The sequence below is a fragment of the Suillus subalutaceus genome (genome assembly GCF_016647625.1).
Source record: "Suillus subalutaceus strain FC151 chromosome Unknown DFJ58scaffold_53, whole genome shotgun sequence".
In the NCBI taxonomy this organism is placed as follows: domain Eukaryota; kingdom Fungi; phylum Basidiomycota; class Agaricomycetes; order Boletales; family Suillaceae; genus Suillus; species Suillus subalutaceus.
In genome coordinates this window covers 170179-183935 of record NW_024540302.1, presented here as the reverse complement: position 1 = coordinate 183935, position 13757 = coordinate 170179, and the positions used below count along the sequence as shown (strand labels likewise).

The following is a 13757-nucleotide window of genomic DNA, read 5'->3' as shown; positions in this document are numbered from 1 at the left end:
CAACATCGACTAATATCTGAGTCTCACCGGTTTACTGATGCCCCCCTTCCCCTGGGTCACGCGGTCTACATGCCTATCTCTAACGTGTGTGTAGAAGGCCACAGTCGACCTTTACACTCGCGCCAACATTCTAACCGGAACTCCTCGGATAGTGAGCAGGGACCGCCATGCAAGGAACTATTTAACTCAAGTCTTGTGAATACTGAGGAATTTCGAGCCTATCACACCTCCCTGTATGAATCACCGAGTTGTAATCAGTGATAGTCACATGCGTCGTAGAGACGGAAAACACAAACTACACACATTAATACCAAAGCAGTGAGTCACTCTGAAAAATAAGGATTGCAATGACGAGACGAAGTATTAGACCTCCTTCGGACTCTTCCGGTCCCTAGAACTACTTCTCGAACGCCCACAAGTTATGGGTGATACTTAACTGGAAAACTTTCTTCCCTTTCCAAACAATGCAGCACTGACAGAATACGCATATTCATGCCGGGTTATAGTGCTATACTCGATTTCGCTCACTGCATCATGAGCATTCTCGAGCACCAGAGTTGGCGTCTTTGTTGCGATTTTTGCCAGCACAGGTATGAGCTACGTCATTGCGCCCTTCTCCTCACCAGATGTAAAGTGGAAGAGGACGCAGAGGAATTACATGTTTCAGAAGAGGCCCATAAGCTCTTGCGAAGTGGCCAGGTGTAGAGAGTAGTCTGGATGGGTAAGAAGCACTTTGATCGGTAACAACAAAGAGGCCAGCTGCTCGATCATCTCTTCTGTTTGAATCGAACATTCAGCACAATTTTGCAATGTGTGAGCAAACTTACCTTGACGTGTCGGGCAGACGTAGCCACGTTCTGGATAGCAACGCCTTTGTCTCCGAAGAGAGTGAGCAGCTCAACCAGGTATACGTCATACAAATCTGGTCTTTGGTCTAGTTCCCGTGCAAGCCTCGTCTGGGTGGCCAACACCTGCTATCCATCAACATGCACACCATCGACTTATAAATCTCAAAATGCCATGTTATTAGGGAATCTCGGGTCCTCCAGGTTCGTAGCGCAATTAATTGATAAGCAAAAACACACGCACAACGTCTATAGACGACTCTTCGGGAGCTACGACTGCAAGATCCACAAGGTTATACGCAATCACAGCTTCGAGAGTCGGCTCCAAAATCCGTAAGCGCTGCAACAACATTGAGATTGTAAGTTTTGTGACTTCCTCTTGGCCCGCAGTATGGAACTCGGGTGTAAGGCACGTAACAACAGAGATAGTCGTGATCCCGATGAGCCGTTTCTCTTCGTCTGAGCGACCGTGTAACCCTGTTTCGTTGCTTTGAAAGGTCACATTATCATTGGGAGAGGTGATCGAGGAGGCGTAGAGGGGATTGGAAAGAAGTTGAAGAGGATGATACGGTTATTTCTTTGGAGGTCACAGCGACGTAATTGAGGAGAGAGTACATGTTGATGATAGAGTCGTCGCCAGGCGACAGCTGGGCTTGAGGTGTATTAAAAAAACCCGGGCGAGGAAAGAAATACCTTGATGCAAACTTTGCAAAGCGCAAGGCACTTGGCAGCCGCTGTCAGAGGTGGGATGCACACTTCTCGGTGTTGAATGCAAATTCAAATATAAAAAGAGAAGAAGTAACGAAGCGGCGGAGATGGATGGCAAAAGACGGAGCGATCTCCGGGAAGCTGTAAAAGATGAGCCAAGGAAGCGCTGCGTGTTTCATAGCATGACTAACCTTCGCACAAATACTGTAGTAGCTTTGAGCGCCGATTCCTGAACAAGATTGTCCAGGATAGGTGCACCGTCGCTTGATAGCTGCGCCAGGCGACTGTGAAGATTTTCATCTAGCTCTCGAGGCGCAGCGGAGCAGACAGACGCTAGTTTTTACTAACGAATGACGGAGGAAAAATCGAAGCCATTGTAGGGCATGAAGGTGAATTGCCTTTCATGGACAGACTATCACATAAAAAAGAGGTTTCAGCGCAATGACCAGGCCTAGTTAAGACGGACCTCCGAGGATCTATGTACCGCAAAAATATTGTCAGTAGGTTTCGAACCAACTCCAAGAGAAACAGATTTTGACTCTGTCGTGGTAACCACTTGGCTAAGACCAGTTGGATGGACCTCTGAGGAAACCATCCATGTGTCAATGTCGAAGCGTCTTCCAACAAAAAAAGATCTGTCATTCAGCAGGTTTCGAACCTGCACATTCGAAGAGAAACAGATTTCGATTCTGTCGCAGTAGCCACTTGGCTTAGACCGGTTAAGATGAACATCCGAGGCAACTATCCATGAGTCGACTAGTCAATGTCGAAGTGTGTTCTGATCGGGAAAAAACCCCTTGTTGTAAGCAGGTTTGATATATTTTGATTCTGTTGTGGAAATTACCTGGCTATAAAACCAGTTAAGATGGACCCCCAAGGAAACCATTCATGAGCGAATCTTCAAGCCATGTTCCAATAGCAAAAGAAACCCAGTCATCAGCAGATCTCGAACCTGCACTGGCAGTCCAAGAGACAGATTTGATTCTGTCAGGTCAACCACTTTGCAGCTAGGACGAAGTTGAGATGAACCTCCGAGGAAACCATCCATGAGCGGTGTGTTTCGATATAAAAAACCTGTTGATAGGCAAGTTTCGAACCTGCACGATCCCAAAGAAACAGATTTTGATTCTGTTGAGGTAACCACTTACCTAAGACCAGTTAGATGAATCTCCGATGAAACCATCTCATGATGAAAGCATGTCGATGGGTGTTCCGAGAGAGAGAAAAACTTGTTGCCGGCAGGTTTTGAACCTGCGCAGTCCAAGCGAAACAGACTTCGATTCTGTTGTAATCGCTTTGGCCAGTATCTTCATAAGTTGAGCAGAACTTCCGGGGAACTGTCCATGAGTGAATTGAATGTCAAGGTGTGATAAAACGCTTGTCGGCAGGTTTTGAATCCGCACCACCCCGATTTCTAGTCCGTTCTGGTGCCACTTCGCTATGACTACTTAAAATAGACCTTGAAGGATCCATCCATGAGTGAGTGTTCAAGGTGTGATAAAAGGAAAAAGCTTATTGGGCAGGTTTCGAACCTGCAAGAGATTTCTGTCCTGTACAGCTATTACGTCTGCCACTGGGCTAAGACTGGTCGAGATAGACGTCTGTAGTATAAGTCGAAGAACATCATGCATTGACAGTATAATCACATAAAATTAGCGGTCATTTGCTAACGCAAAATGAAATAAAAAGACTAGTTCGATGGACACAAAACATGCCAGGAATAAGCAAGCGACTCGGGGCTGGCGCCATTGCCGTTATTTGCTAATTCTCACGGGGTCAAAAAGTGGGATCGCACAACCACCTCATGTAGTACTAGCAGTACAAGGTAATATTTGTACCTACTAGGCGACCTACGCGCAGTACTTATACCACACTGACTTGGACAGTACCGTGTAGCAAATTTATACACCCGCCCTACCGGTACCGTACTTGTGGGTACTAGTACACCCGTGACGCCAAGTTAGTGGCATACTCGCAGTATGTCTCATAATCGTGCTATATATCCTACAAGTTGTATCCGTACTCAACCAATGTTTTTTCTTCTTTCAGTATTGAGGTTGTTCTGAGTTGTGCCTCAGTCCCGACACGCACTACATGTTTCGGAATCGTTGTGCTCCCAGATATGGTCATTTTCCTGGCAGATCGAGTTCTGTTAGGTCTCGAACGCCGTCTCCCGGTCCCAGGATGATTGTTCCTAGGATCGCAACTGGTAAGTAATATCAGTTGTTAGTGTCTAACAGACTCATCCAAACACCCGTGTTTTTTTCCTTTTCGTTTTGCTACCAGTACGAAGTCTGTCGACAGTTCGTCCTCTGGAAGGGTTCCGTACGATTGGCACTGGGATATATCTTCGGGATATCCACGAACAATGTCAGGATACTAAATCTCCAAAGTGAGTCAGTATCTGTTGTTTAGCAAGATAGCTGATGGGAATTCTGTAGCGTCATTTTGATATTCGGATGGCGTAAATTCCCAAGTCTGCGCTCTTGTAGTCCATGTTTAATGAGTATTGTCCACAGTGGGAGCATATCCCAGGCAATTGCGGAATTATACCAATGCATATGCCAAATTATACCCCAAAGCGTCTCAGATCGTCGTTCAGTGCAATCGCGACTTGCTCTGGACTACAAGCAGTGCTAGGGTGAGCATCTCATAGTAATTGCTTACTGTTGTCTTGTGGCCCCATAATCGAAAGTCACGGAGGCTCAAGCCTGTCATCGATGCCTTAGAAGCGCTGCATTGCTTGCCATCTTCTTCTTCTGCCCAACGGACCCGCGCGAATACTTACACATGTGTTTTCCAATGGTGGGCTCTCCCCGGTTGAACTTGGAAAAAAGCTAAACCTTGTACGGCAACACCAGGAGGTTCCCTGCAAATGACACTTCTTGGACACATGCTACGGCGGAAATATGGTTCCACATCAGTTCTAGGGTCATCTGCGAGCGCATTGATCCTTGACTCGTGCCCAGCAGCGGGTGACCTAAAATCAATCAAACTCGCTGTTAGAACTGTCATCCGGAACCCAATCGCCAGACGCATCGTGCTCGCAATCGTACACACGATATATTCCATCCGCTTCGGACTCTCTTTGCTGTTCGGTAAGCAAATGATTATGCTAGAAAACCTCCAAACCGAAATGTGGAATCCGCGCATCTTGCCATGGATGGGCCTCCACACACCCCGCCTCTACCTTTTTTCGCGCACGGATAAATTGATTTCGTGGCAAGAGGTCACACAACATGCTGAGACTGCGAAGGAGCGCGGAATGGATGTGCGTTGCGAGCTATTTGAAGAGAGTGCACACGTAGCGCACCTCCAGGCCGAGCCAGAGAGGTATTGGTCTTCAGTGCAGGAGATTTGGGCTGTCGCAACCAAGGAGAAAAGCGAGCATTAGAGGATATATACCCTTGGTTATAACTCCCAAAGGTCGCGTTTTCGCCAATGACACTCCTACACATCATCAGGGCGGCCTTGAGCGAGACCTAGACCGCATCACCTTCATTATTACACTATCAATACGGTATTGGTGTGCTGAACCTATATCTACCGAAAAGGATTTATATGCTACTAAGTATGTCACATCGACATAATGACAAGGACAACGAAATGATTGCACAAAGAATGTGATGACTGCAGAAATAATGATACAAGGGGTTTAATCGAAGGTGGTACAGTCTCATGTTGCTTTGCGCAAACCTGATTAATATTATTTCAGCGATTCGAACAAGTCGGTAATGACCAACTCACTAGGCTCCCAACCCAAATATTGCAACTTTCCACTCTCAACATTGTGAATAAATTGCGTCATCATCTTTTCGTACGGCTTGAACATGGCATTGAACTCTGCATGTGTAGAGGGCTTGCGTGATGAACTTGGACGATGTGATGCCATGCCATGATTGATGTCTTTTGCCAATTGCTTTGCTGGAGATAGTGTCCTTGCAGGAACATCACGCGGCTAAAACACGTTCAGTTACAGAATGTGCGGCTGGTGCAAGCAATACTCACGGGTCTAGGTCCGTCAGAAGAAGGCTTTCGCATGAATGGCAGATTCAGTTCATCAAGCACGTCTGCACCCACCGTCGCATGCTGTGGCAAGCTTGTGTGGGACACAGGTGCTGTGCGCGTTGGCCATAAGGGACTTGACGGGGAAGGCTCCTCCTTTGTTGCAATCAATGGCAATGACATGCCGCGAGTATGAATAGGTGATAGTGACCTTGCAGGTGTGGGAAGATGAGGAAGTGGTGCGGTGGGTGGTGCGGTGGGTGATACACTCATGGATTGCTCCGAACTCCCTCGCAGCGGCGCGGCCTTTGCTTGATGGTATAAGACCCACTTGCCTACTTGCTCGGGTTCTGCCTTGATACACACTGACCAGATGCCAACCATTTCTGCCTTGGGGAACGGATTGTTTCGCAGCAACGGCCTCAGTATATCGAGTTGCTCCGATGTGAAATTCGTAAATACTGTTCGGCAATATCATGGCGTAAATCAAAGGTCCATATATGCGCGTGTTCGGGAGAAAAAACACGCACGGATATTGTCGTCATCTTGCATTGATTTCTTCCTTACACTAGCACGGTAGCGTTGAAACCACGTGGTTATATGTTTGGCATCGACCTGTCCACACCCGTGCAAGCGTCGCACCTGGTCGAGTAAGTGTTGTCTTTGGTGTGTATCCGGGTGCATTGAAACATGTTCGGCAAAATCTGTATGGAAAGGGTCAGCGCGCCTCTAGCACTGGTCTGACATGCCACCGTGTCTCAGCAGAGGCACAACTGGGCGAGCCGTTTCGCGGTGTGTGAATGGATGGAGGATGACTCACCTTTTAGGAGTTTTCTAGCGTCTGGGGTCAGTCGTTGGCGTTTGGCGCCTGCTGCTGATGTCTCAGCGTGTTTAGAATCTCCCTCCATGTCGTTTCAATGGAAGGGGGAGGAAACAAAAGAGATTTCATGTAATTTGAATGGAGTGCGGCGACCTTTGTATAAGTAGCAGTGTGAGCCACTCTTTGCAGATCCTTAGGTAAATCCAACCCGTAGGTCCGTATTTAAACACTAAAAATGACGCAATTTTCTTCAACCTTTCTTTTCAAAATCTACCATATGGATAACGATGCCGTGACGTCGGGGGCAAATCTGACTCATCATGAAAGAGTCTCACTCCAAGACACTTCTTTATAATATCTTCCTGATAATCAAGGATCAATGCAGTCAACTGACCAACTCAAGAGTCACTTTGCATGCTTTTGCATGCAGGCGAATCAGAACACCTTCATTGTGCATGTTTTGCTTGCAGGCAAGTCATGTGCTGGCCTCATGGTATGTAGGGGCATCAGAACCCTCATTTTCCAGGTCACCCAGGGTCACACTTTACCTGCATTCAGGTGCTTGCGGATCTACATAGGATCTCTGCCATGAGGTTCCCAAACATAATCTTTGATCGATCACATTTTTTTTGCAGGTTCAAAATACTTAAAGCGTTAAAACTGATAAAGATCGAGCGCGGTTGTATATCTTCACTTGACCTGTTTCTGGTGATTGCGATGGCAGTTTATCCGCTATTTCTCGTAATCGCCGACCTTGAACAGCGATGTCCCATGCAGTCTTCACAGGCCCGACTTCCGACTTTAGCTTATTCTCCACAACAACATCTTCCATCTCCATGGTCAAAGTATGCATGATGTCACTCTTGAGGATCTCGCGCGGCTGAGGTAGCGTGCTCAACTCAGAAGTGACCATAGGTGTTTCATGGATTGCGAGCAATTCCGTATCCAACATAATCGAAACTAGAGTCAGAAGAAATATTGGTGTATACCAGAACTTAATAAATATGCCAAGGAAAGGTAATGGTCCACTTACACTCCCGTTCTGTTGTCTTTGCCAGCGCACCAAGTCTCTCGGCCATCGCACGCACGATCTGCTGATCCATGATAGGATCTCCCCGCATCAGCGAGGGAAACAGGACTGGGGCCACACGGGACAATGCAACTGAAAGGAAAAAGAAGACCTGATGGAGGAGAAGAACATGTTGGTATACAGTCCGTTTAGGAAATATAACATCGAGGATCATGGCATGCGAGGTTGCTGCATCAACAAATGGGCTCGGCGGTAACGTGGAAGGCGAGGGGGCAAGAAGGAGATAGAGCTCTGATGCAAAAAGGGAAAGAAAAAGAAGATAACGCCACTTGAAACAGGCACAAGGAAGTTGGTCAAAATGGGCAACACAGCAAGTATCCAGAGTACTCACTGCTGCTATTGGACTGGGCTTTCCGATAGCTGAGAAAAGAATGAGACCAGCACCAGTCATGACATGGTACAATGATGAGCTCAGTAGCCCGCGTCGGAGATACTCGCGCATTGTTGTACACTCTTTCCACTTCAGAACATCAGGTCCGAATCTGAAATGTAGAGGTGAGATAACCAAGCCGTGCCGCTCACAAGACCCCTCACCTGTCGTATGCAAACCTGACCACCGGGTCCTTCAAGGCTTCGAAAGCATCTCTTACCTCGATGAACAATGCTTCTCCTGACGGACCTACTCGATCTGGGTGGTATTTCCTTGCGAATCCGCGAAATGCCGTCTTCAGGGTAGCATCACTGGAGTTCGGATATACGCCGAGTAGCTCGTAAAAGTTGTTTGTGATGCTTCCGGAAGCATCCAAGAAGTTATAGATAAGATAACAAAGGACAACTGCTGCGAAAGTAAGTCGGTAGTGTAGTGCGTAAGCAGGTGTTCGCGGATCAGGCGGAGACCGGTGAAAGATACTAGAAGATGTCTGATGAATTACACGAAGCGCTTGTTTTGTTGCAAAATCTGGAGGTACGACCAGCCGACGATGCGTAAGATCGCTGCGGACATGAATTGATGATCTAGAGATACTGTAGTTTCATCAGTCAAACTGTAAGGATGGATATCAATGAAAATAAGGAAGCTCAGGGCTGCAAGCAGCCAGAATGATCTCATGCCCTTGACTGTACGCGCGCCCCATGTCCGCTGGAACTCGTGCCTGCAGTTTGTTCGCACATAACCACACACCCAAACATATATCTCGAGTTTGGGTACTTTATAATGTGCGTACCCGTGCAAAGACGGGTAGATTTCGCGTTTAATAGAAATCCACATCTAGAGACCACCCATGACAGACAAAATCTCTGCTGCCAGGGCTCGGCTAAAACGCCACAATCCATCTGCAACTTTGCAATCATCTAGGACTGCAAAAGATACAAATGACTGCGAAGTGACGGCTCTGCCTTTGCTAGCGAGCTGTGGGTCTTTCAGTCTCGCCAGCCAATGAGAGCCACAGAATGTTGGTCTGGCCTTACAATGCAATGCGGTAAGTTTGGGCAAGGCAATGGGAAACAGACACTTTTTGGGCTCAAGAACCAAGGACAGGGCGCATTACGGTCAAGGTCGACCCTTTTACTAGGACATCGTCGCAAACAAGAGAGGGATATGACCACTTGCCTATCTATGTGGACCCGAGGTGCTAGCCAGAGAAACTCTTGTCGTCAATAATACGAGGTTATAAGCCTATAAGCTGTCGTCCAGCATGAAATAAAGGTACTTGGCGGGACACCCTGTGTAGCGCTGGACTGAAGGAGAAACCTAGCGTGCGAATCTTTTACCTCGTGCAAGCAACTGTTTGAACACGTCGGCAAACGTTGATCTCCTGCACTATCTCCACGACGCTCAAATTTCAGGACCATCATTTGGAGAACTGCAGCACGTTGTTGGAGGATATAGGAGAAGTGGACACGTCAAAACATGAATATTTTTCGGTTGTTTGGTTCGCATTCGCGTTGTGAAAGTTGTCTGGAAAGCTAACGGGTCGTGGGTGTAGGGGATTTGGCCCACTTGGCCTCTATATTCATCCTTATTCAAAAGATTCAGAAGACCAGGTCATGCAGGGGTGGGTTTGCTTTGGATTAACTTATTTGTCCTTGCTCAGACGTGACATGTCTACTAGGTATTTCCTTCAAGACACAGGCTCTCTACGCCCTCGTGTTCGTGACACGCTACGTCGACCTGCTATTCCGCTGGGTATCTGTTTACAACTTGGTGATGAAGTTATTCTTCATTAGCAGTAGTTGTTACATCCTCTACCTCATGAAGTACCGTTTCCGGTGCGTACTCGCTAGTGTCCGCCTTTTGTATGAATATTGACCTTGGTTTTGACAGTCCAACGCATGACCCCTCCATTGACACGTTCAAAATTGAATACCTCCTTGGGCCATCCTTCTTTCTATCGCTGATATTCAACTACGCGTTCGAGCCGACCGAAATCCTCTGGACATTCTCCATATATCTTGAATCTGTCGCCATTTTCCCCCAGTTGTTCATGTTGCAGCGTACTGGCGAGGCGGAGACAATTACAACGCACTACCTGGCTGCTCTGGGTCTTTATCGTGCTCTGTACCTTCCCAACTGGATATATAGGTACGCACGCATCTAATAGATTTTGTTCGTGACCGAACGATTTTGCCCTCCAGATACTTTACGGAGGACTTGATAGATCCCATAGCTGTCACAGCTGGACTGGTGCAAACCGGGCTTTACCTCGACTTCTTCTACGTCTACTTTACAAAGTGGGTCTTATACGCAATTCCTGCGCCAAATGTATGCTTACCTATGATATCATTCCCAGAGTCCTCCACGGCCAGAAGTTCGAGCTTCCAGCATGAGTTGGCATATTTTGGTCTATCAGAGTCCGACATGTCATTAATCAGAGCTTTGCCTATTACGAACCGCTCTTGGACATTCATGCACATGCATGCTTCGGAGACCATAGAATTTTGCAATGGATAGCAAACGAGATATTTGAGTCACTGGCTAATGAATCATGATGATGATGATGATGACATGTAATAATGGCCTAAGCATGTCACGTGCCTCGGCTGAATAGGCGTCAGTACAGATCGGCCGAGCATCCATTGCCATTTCTCAGTAAAGAGCTAGCACAAGGTCTCAGTGGGACGTGAAAGCAACGCTGAGGTAGAGAAAACATCAAGTGGGCTAAACTTGTCCGAGACGGAAAGATGCTCCCGGTGACAACGACACCGGTAGAGACAACATAGTATAGTGTGGAAGGTGTCAAGATACGATAAGGACTAGAAAAGGGAAAGAAGCCCCTGGAGGCTAATCCCCCCACTCAGTACTACTATCGTCATAAACAGTACTTGCATGTACTACATCGTTGACACTGGGGACAATGCGGAGCTTGCGGTTTATGGTGAACCATACAACTTGACAAGGAAGCCTTCAAACTTGCTTCAAACAGTAACCTCCGCAAGTTCGCTACGGTTGAACGTTGAACAGCGAATCAGGGACACGGTACCCTCCGACAAGACCACGAACATCCTGCGACGTTCATATGCAGTGAAGTCACACACTGCAGTCCAGTATGTGCTGCTTGTAGGGTGGTCCGTCATACTGGCGATTCTCAACGCGAACTTCATTCACGGGGCCCTGGGTGCATGGACTTGCCCGGCCCTCCTCGGCTTTACTTACTAGATGCTTGTGGACACGAATTTCTTGCATTCGGAAGTCTTGATTGGGAGATTGCGATGATGGTGGTACGTGTTTAGTCTTGCTTGACTGACAGGACACGACGTTGGCACCCAGGATGAGCACTAGTTTTCCCGTAGTCAAACCTTGACTGAAAGAATACAGTCGCACCTCCTTTTTCAAGGATAGGTGCTGTGGTTATCAGGTGAGTCTCTGCGCTTATTGAGTGATTTCTACTACGAAAGCCTGTCTGTCAGTACCCCGAGACAAATACCGCTGGATGTATTTTTGTCAATCGTCAAAAAGTTTTATCTTACTCTTAAAACTTCAAGATACCGATCGGGTGCTCTTCCCAAAGCTATCATACAATTCATACTCAGCCATTCCTTAGTGAGCTGTCAATGAATCAACGTCCGGCAAGTATTCAAACTTATTGGACGAAGAATGGTATTGTTTTAGGGCGTGTCTTTCAGTCACGTTGAATTGGTCATCAGCAAGTTATCGGCGCACTTCTCTGGTTGTCTGCCGAACCCGGTTGGCACGACTATTGAGTTTTCCCCGCTACATATCGTAATGACCTGCAGGCATCCTGATATCACTTCTACTATTTCGGCAGTTACATTCCCCTTGGTCGACGGAGACAGACCGCGTACATTCTTTTGATCTCTGATAGCACCGCGGCCCAGCAGTCCCTAAAAATTACGCTCTGTCCAAGTGACATTGGAGATAGAGACACGATTTTCTGCGTACTCATAGCCCCCAACGTTGCCGCTTCAAAAGGACCACGTCTGCTCGATTCATGAGCAGCCTATCTAATAGCTCTGATCTCGTTATTGCCTCCGAAGGGATTAAGTATAACGCTGTCGGCAATCGGACACGAAATAATTGCACCGATCTACACGAGATTAACGTTGAATCAACGTTGAACGTGGATCGTATTATGTAGTCTCGCGGGCCGGGACGGCCCTGCATAGGTCTCGTTTGTCCGTCCTAGAGTATAAGTACAGGATACAGGCAACTCATTGCGGCCATTCTCTCGCCAATATTCTCTCTGCAAGTTTTCACAATAGCAATGAGTGACAACTTGTCCACATCCACCCTCGATGGCGAAGTACGTGCTTGTGTGTTTTGATACGCCTCCATGTCCCGATTTTAATGTCGAATATAGGTTCTAGCAAGCATCCGCCAGTCCATTGCCGAATTTTTTCAGCGATGTGGCTTGCAATATAAAAACTTCACAATTGACGAAACGTGGTACTCCGAATGCTGCAAGGAGGCCATCAACCGCGGCTATCCGATGGATGCCATCCTCCCATACATGGCCATTGGCGTAGCTCTGATGTCCAACGCCTTCGACCACCTCCCGGACCGTGCAACTAAGATGTGGATCTGCCTCTTGACTACCGTATGCGCCTGCATCGACGACACGATGATCAGGGCTGAATATCTAGTGCATGTGTACCGTTTCAACGAGCAGTTCGCGAATTGCCAGCCGCAGGAGCACCCAGTTCTAAATGCGCTTGATGGACTCCTGCGGGAGATCGCTTGTCATCATTCTGCACCGGTGTCAAATTTGATCGTCACGTCCTTGCTCAACTTCATATCTTCCATTTTACTTGACAATGAGACCCAAGATATGCCGGTATGGTATCTCCCCAATAAAGGCAGCTTCGATCTTTAACCCTTTGCGTGAGCAGATCTCGTTGCAGACTCCCTCATATCCCGAGTATTCTAGGCTGCTATCAGGCTTTCCGGATGTGTACGGATTCAGCATTTTCCCTTCCACACTCCCACTTCGGGAATACGTTCAATGTATGCCGGATCTAGCTATAATCTTAAACCACACAAAGTAAGTACATCAAACGATTTTCAGTTAACCTTTCTAACCTGTCACGATTCAGTGATATTTTGTCATACTACAAAGAGGAGATCGAAGGCGACTCCGCAAACTACCTGTCGCTCATGGCAGCCTCTCGTGCTCTCACCAAACAGGACGCTCTCCGTGAACTCATCGAGAAAACCGTGCAAGCACATCACAATACCCTCGAATTCCTGAGACCGCGTCCTGAGGCATATGACGCCTATGTCGCGTTTTTCGATGGGTATGTCAAATTCCATGCTACCTCAAGAAGGTACAAGTTGGAGGAGGTTATGTCGGGGAGGTGGTCTTCTTGACGGATACCTTTCTTATGGTATTTCTCAACTTTCGTATGTCGGTCACATCTTGAAGTAGAGCGTTAGTTATCACGTTTACCACTTGCAGTACCCCGTCTCTATATAATCTCCCGGGCGCTATTAGATTGCTAGTCTCTTGAGCTTTTCTTGCTCCCTCCAGTTTCGAGGGGTTTACTACAAGTACATTCCGTCTACAGGTTGTCACGCGCAAGCATGGCCATCATACGGACGTGCACCTTCACATGTGGGCTGGCCCATATACGTGTGAGCTTATGCATACAAACAGTCATCGATACGGGCCGTCATCAAGCGATGATAGGACACTAAGTACTGTTACATGTATTCTCATTGAAGACCACCACTAACATCAGATTTTTCCCATGTTCGCGCACTTTGTACGGCTGCGCGAGTTGGTACATGTGGGACTGATTCGCAGATCACGACACTACGGTTAGCTACAGTCGTTCTCGCCTGCACAACCAGCCACATCGTCAGGCCAGCCTTCCCCGCTTGGCATGTTTAGCT

At 47.4% G+C, this 13757-nt stretch overlaps 6 protein-coding genes and 1 pseudogene across 7 annotated transcripts; 3 read left to right on the top strand and 4 right to left on the bottom strand.

The window, feature by feature from the left end:
- Positions 1-36: 36 nt before the first annotated feature.
- On the bottom strand, positions 37-1580 carry DFJ58DRAFT_914105 (uncharacterized protein). Its single transcript, XM_041395362.1, has 6 exons — positions 1090-1580; positions 828-974; positions 624-713; positions 529-597; positions 304-472; positions 37-231 (listed from the first exon to the last, which is right to left on the bottom strand). The coding sequence occupies exons 1-5, from the start codon at positions 1195-1197 to the stop codon at positions 398-400; spliced, it is 489 nt and encodes a 162-aa protein (XP_041243926.1). The 5' UTR covers positions 1198-1580; the 3' UTR covers positions 37-231; positions 304-397.
- Positions 1581-2191: 611 nt separating this feature from the next.
- DFJ58DRAFT_t95 lies at positions 2192-2271 on the bottom strand (annotated as a pseudogene). Its single transcript has one exon. The product of its transcript is annotated as a tRNA-OTHER (tRNA).
- Positions 2272-3992: 1721 nt separating this feature from the next.
- Positions 3993-4947, top strand: DFJ58DRAFT_660542 (uncharacterized protein; the record flags this gene model as incomplete). Its single annotated transcript, XM_041382157.1, has 4 exons — positions 3993-4017; positions 4073-4194; positions 4249-4345; positions 4391-4947. Coding segments are annotated over 4 exons (801 nt in total), but the record flags the coding sequence as incomplete, so codon positions are not given.
- A 141-nt stretch (positions 4948-5088) lies between these two features.
- DFJ58DRAFT_384596 (uncharacterized protein) lies at positions 5089-6606 on the bottom strand. The gene is made up of 5 exons (XM_041380142.1): positions 6379-6606; positions 6089-6262; positions 5562-6019; positions 5301-5511; positions 5089-5249 (listed from the first exon to the last, which is right to left on the bottom strand). The coding sequence occupies exons 1-5, from the start codon at positions 6464-6466 to the stop codon at positions 5230-5232; spliced, it is 951 nt and encodes a 316-aa protein (XP_041243924.1). The 5' UTR covers positions 6467-6606; the 3' UTR covers positions 5089-5229.
- Positions 6607-6997: 391 nt separating this feature from the next.
- Positions 6998-8411, bottom strand: DFJ58DRAFT_883028 (DnaJ-domain-containing protein; the record flags this gene model as incomplete). Its single annotated transcript, XM_041394581.1, has 5 exons — positions 6998-7338; positions 7412-7736; positions 7800-7950; positions 8003-8317; positions 8377-8411. 5 exons carry the CDS (start codon positions 8409-8411, stop codon positions 7025-7027), a joined length of 1140 nt encoding a protein of 379 aa, XP_041243923.1. The 3' UTR covers positions 6998-7024.
- Positions 8412-9181: 770 nt separating this feature from the next.
- DFJ58DRAFT_384564 (ER lumen protein retaining receptor-domain-containing protein) lies at positions 9182-10308 on the top strand. Its single transcript, XM_041380141.1, has 6 exons — positions 9182-9339; positions 9394-9462; positions 9520-9676; positions 9732-9989; positions 10043-10138; positions 10198-10308. The coding sequence occupies exons 1-6, from the start codon at positions 9318-9320 to the stop codon at positions 10232-10234; spliced, it is 639 nt and encodes a 212-aa protein (XP_041243922.1). The 5' UTR covers positions 9182-9317; the 3' UTR covers positions 10235-10308.
- A 1734-nt stretch (positions 10309-12042) lies between these two features.
- Positions 12043-13466, top strand: DFJ58DRAFT_384539 (isoprenoid synthase domain-containing protein). Its single transcript, XM_041380140.1, has 4 exons — positions 12043-12168; positions 12226-12699; positions 12755-12906; positions 12959-13466. Exons 1-4 carry the CDS (start codon positions 12130-12132, stop codon positions 13230-13232), a joined length of 939 nt encoding a protein of 312 aa, XP_041243921.1. The 5' UTR covers positions 12043-12129; the 3' UTR covers positions 13233-13466.
- The last annotated feature ends 291 nt before the right edge of the window (positions 13467-13757 follow it).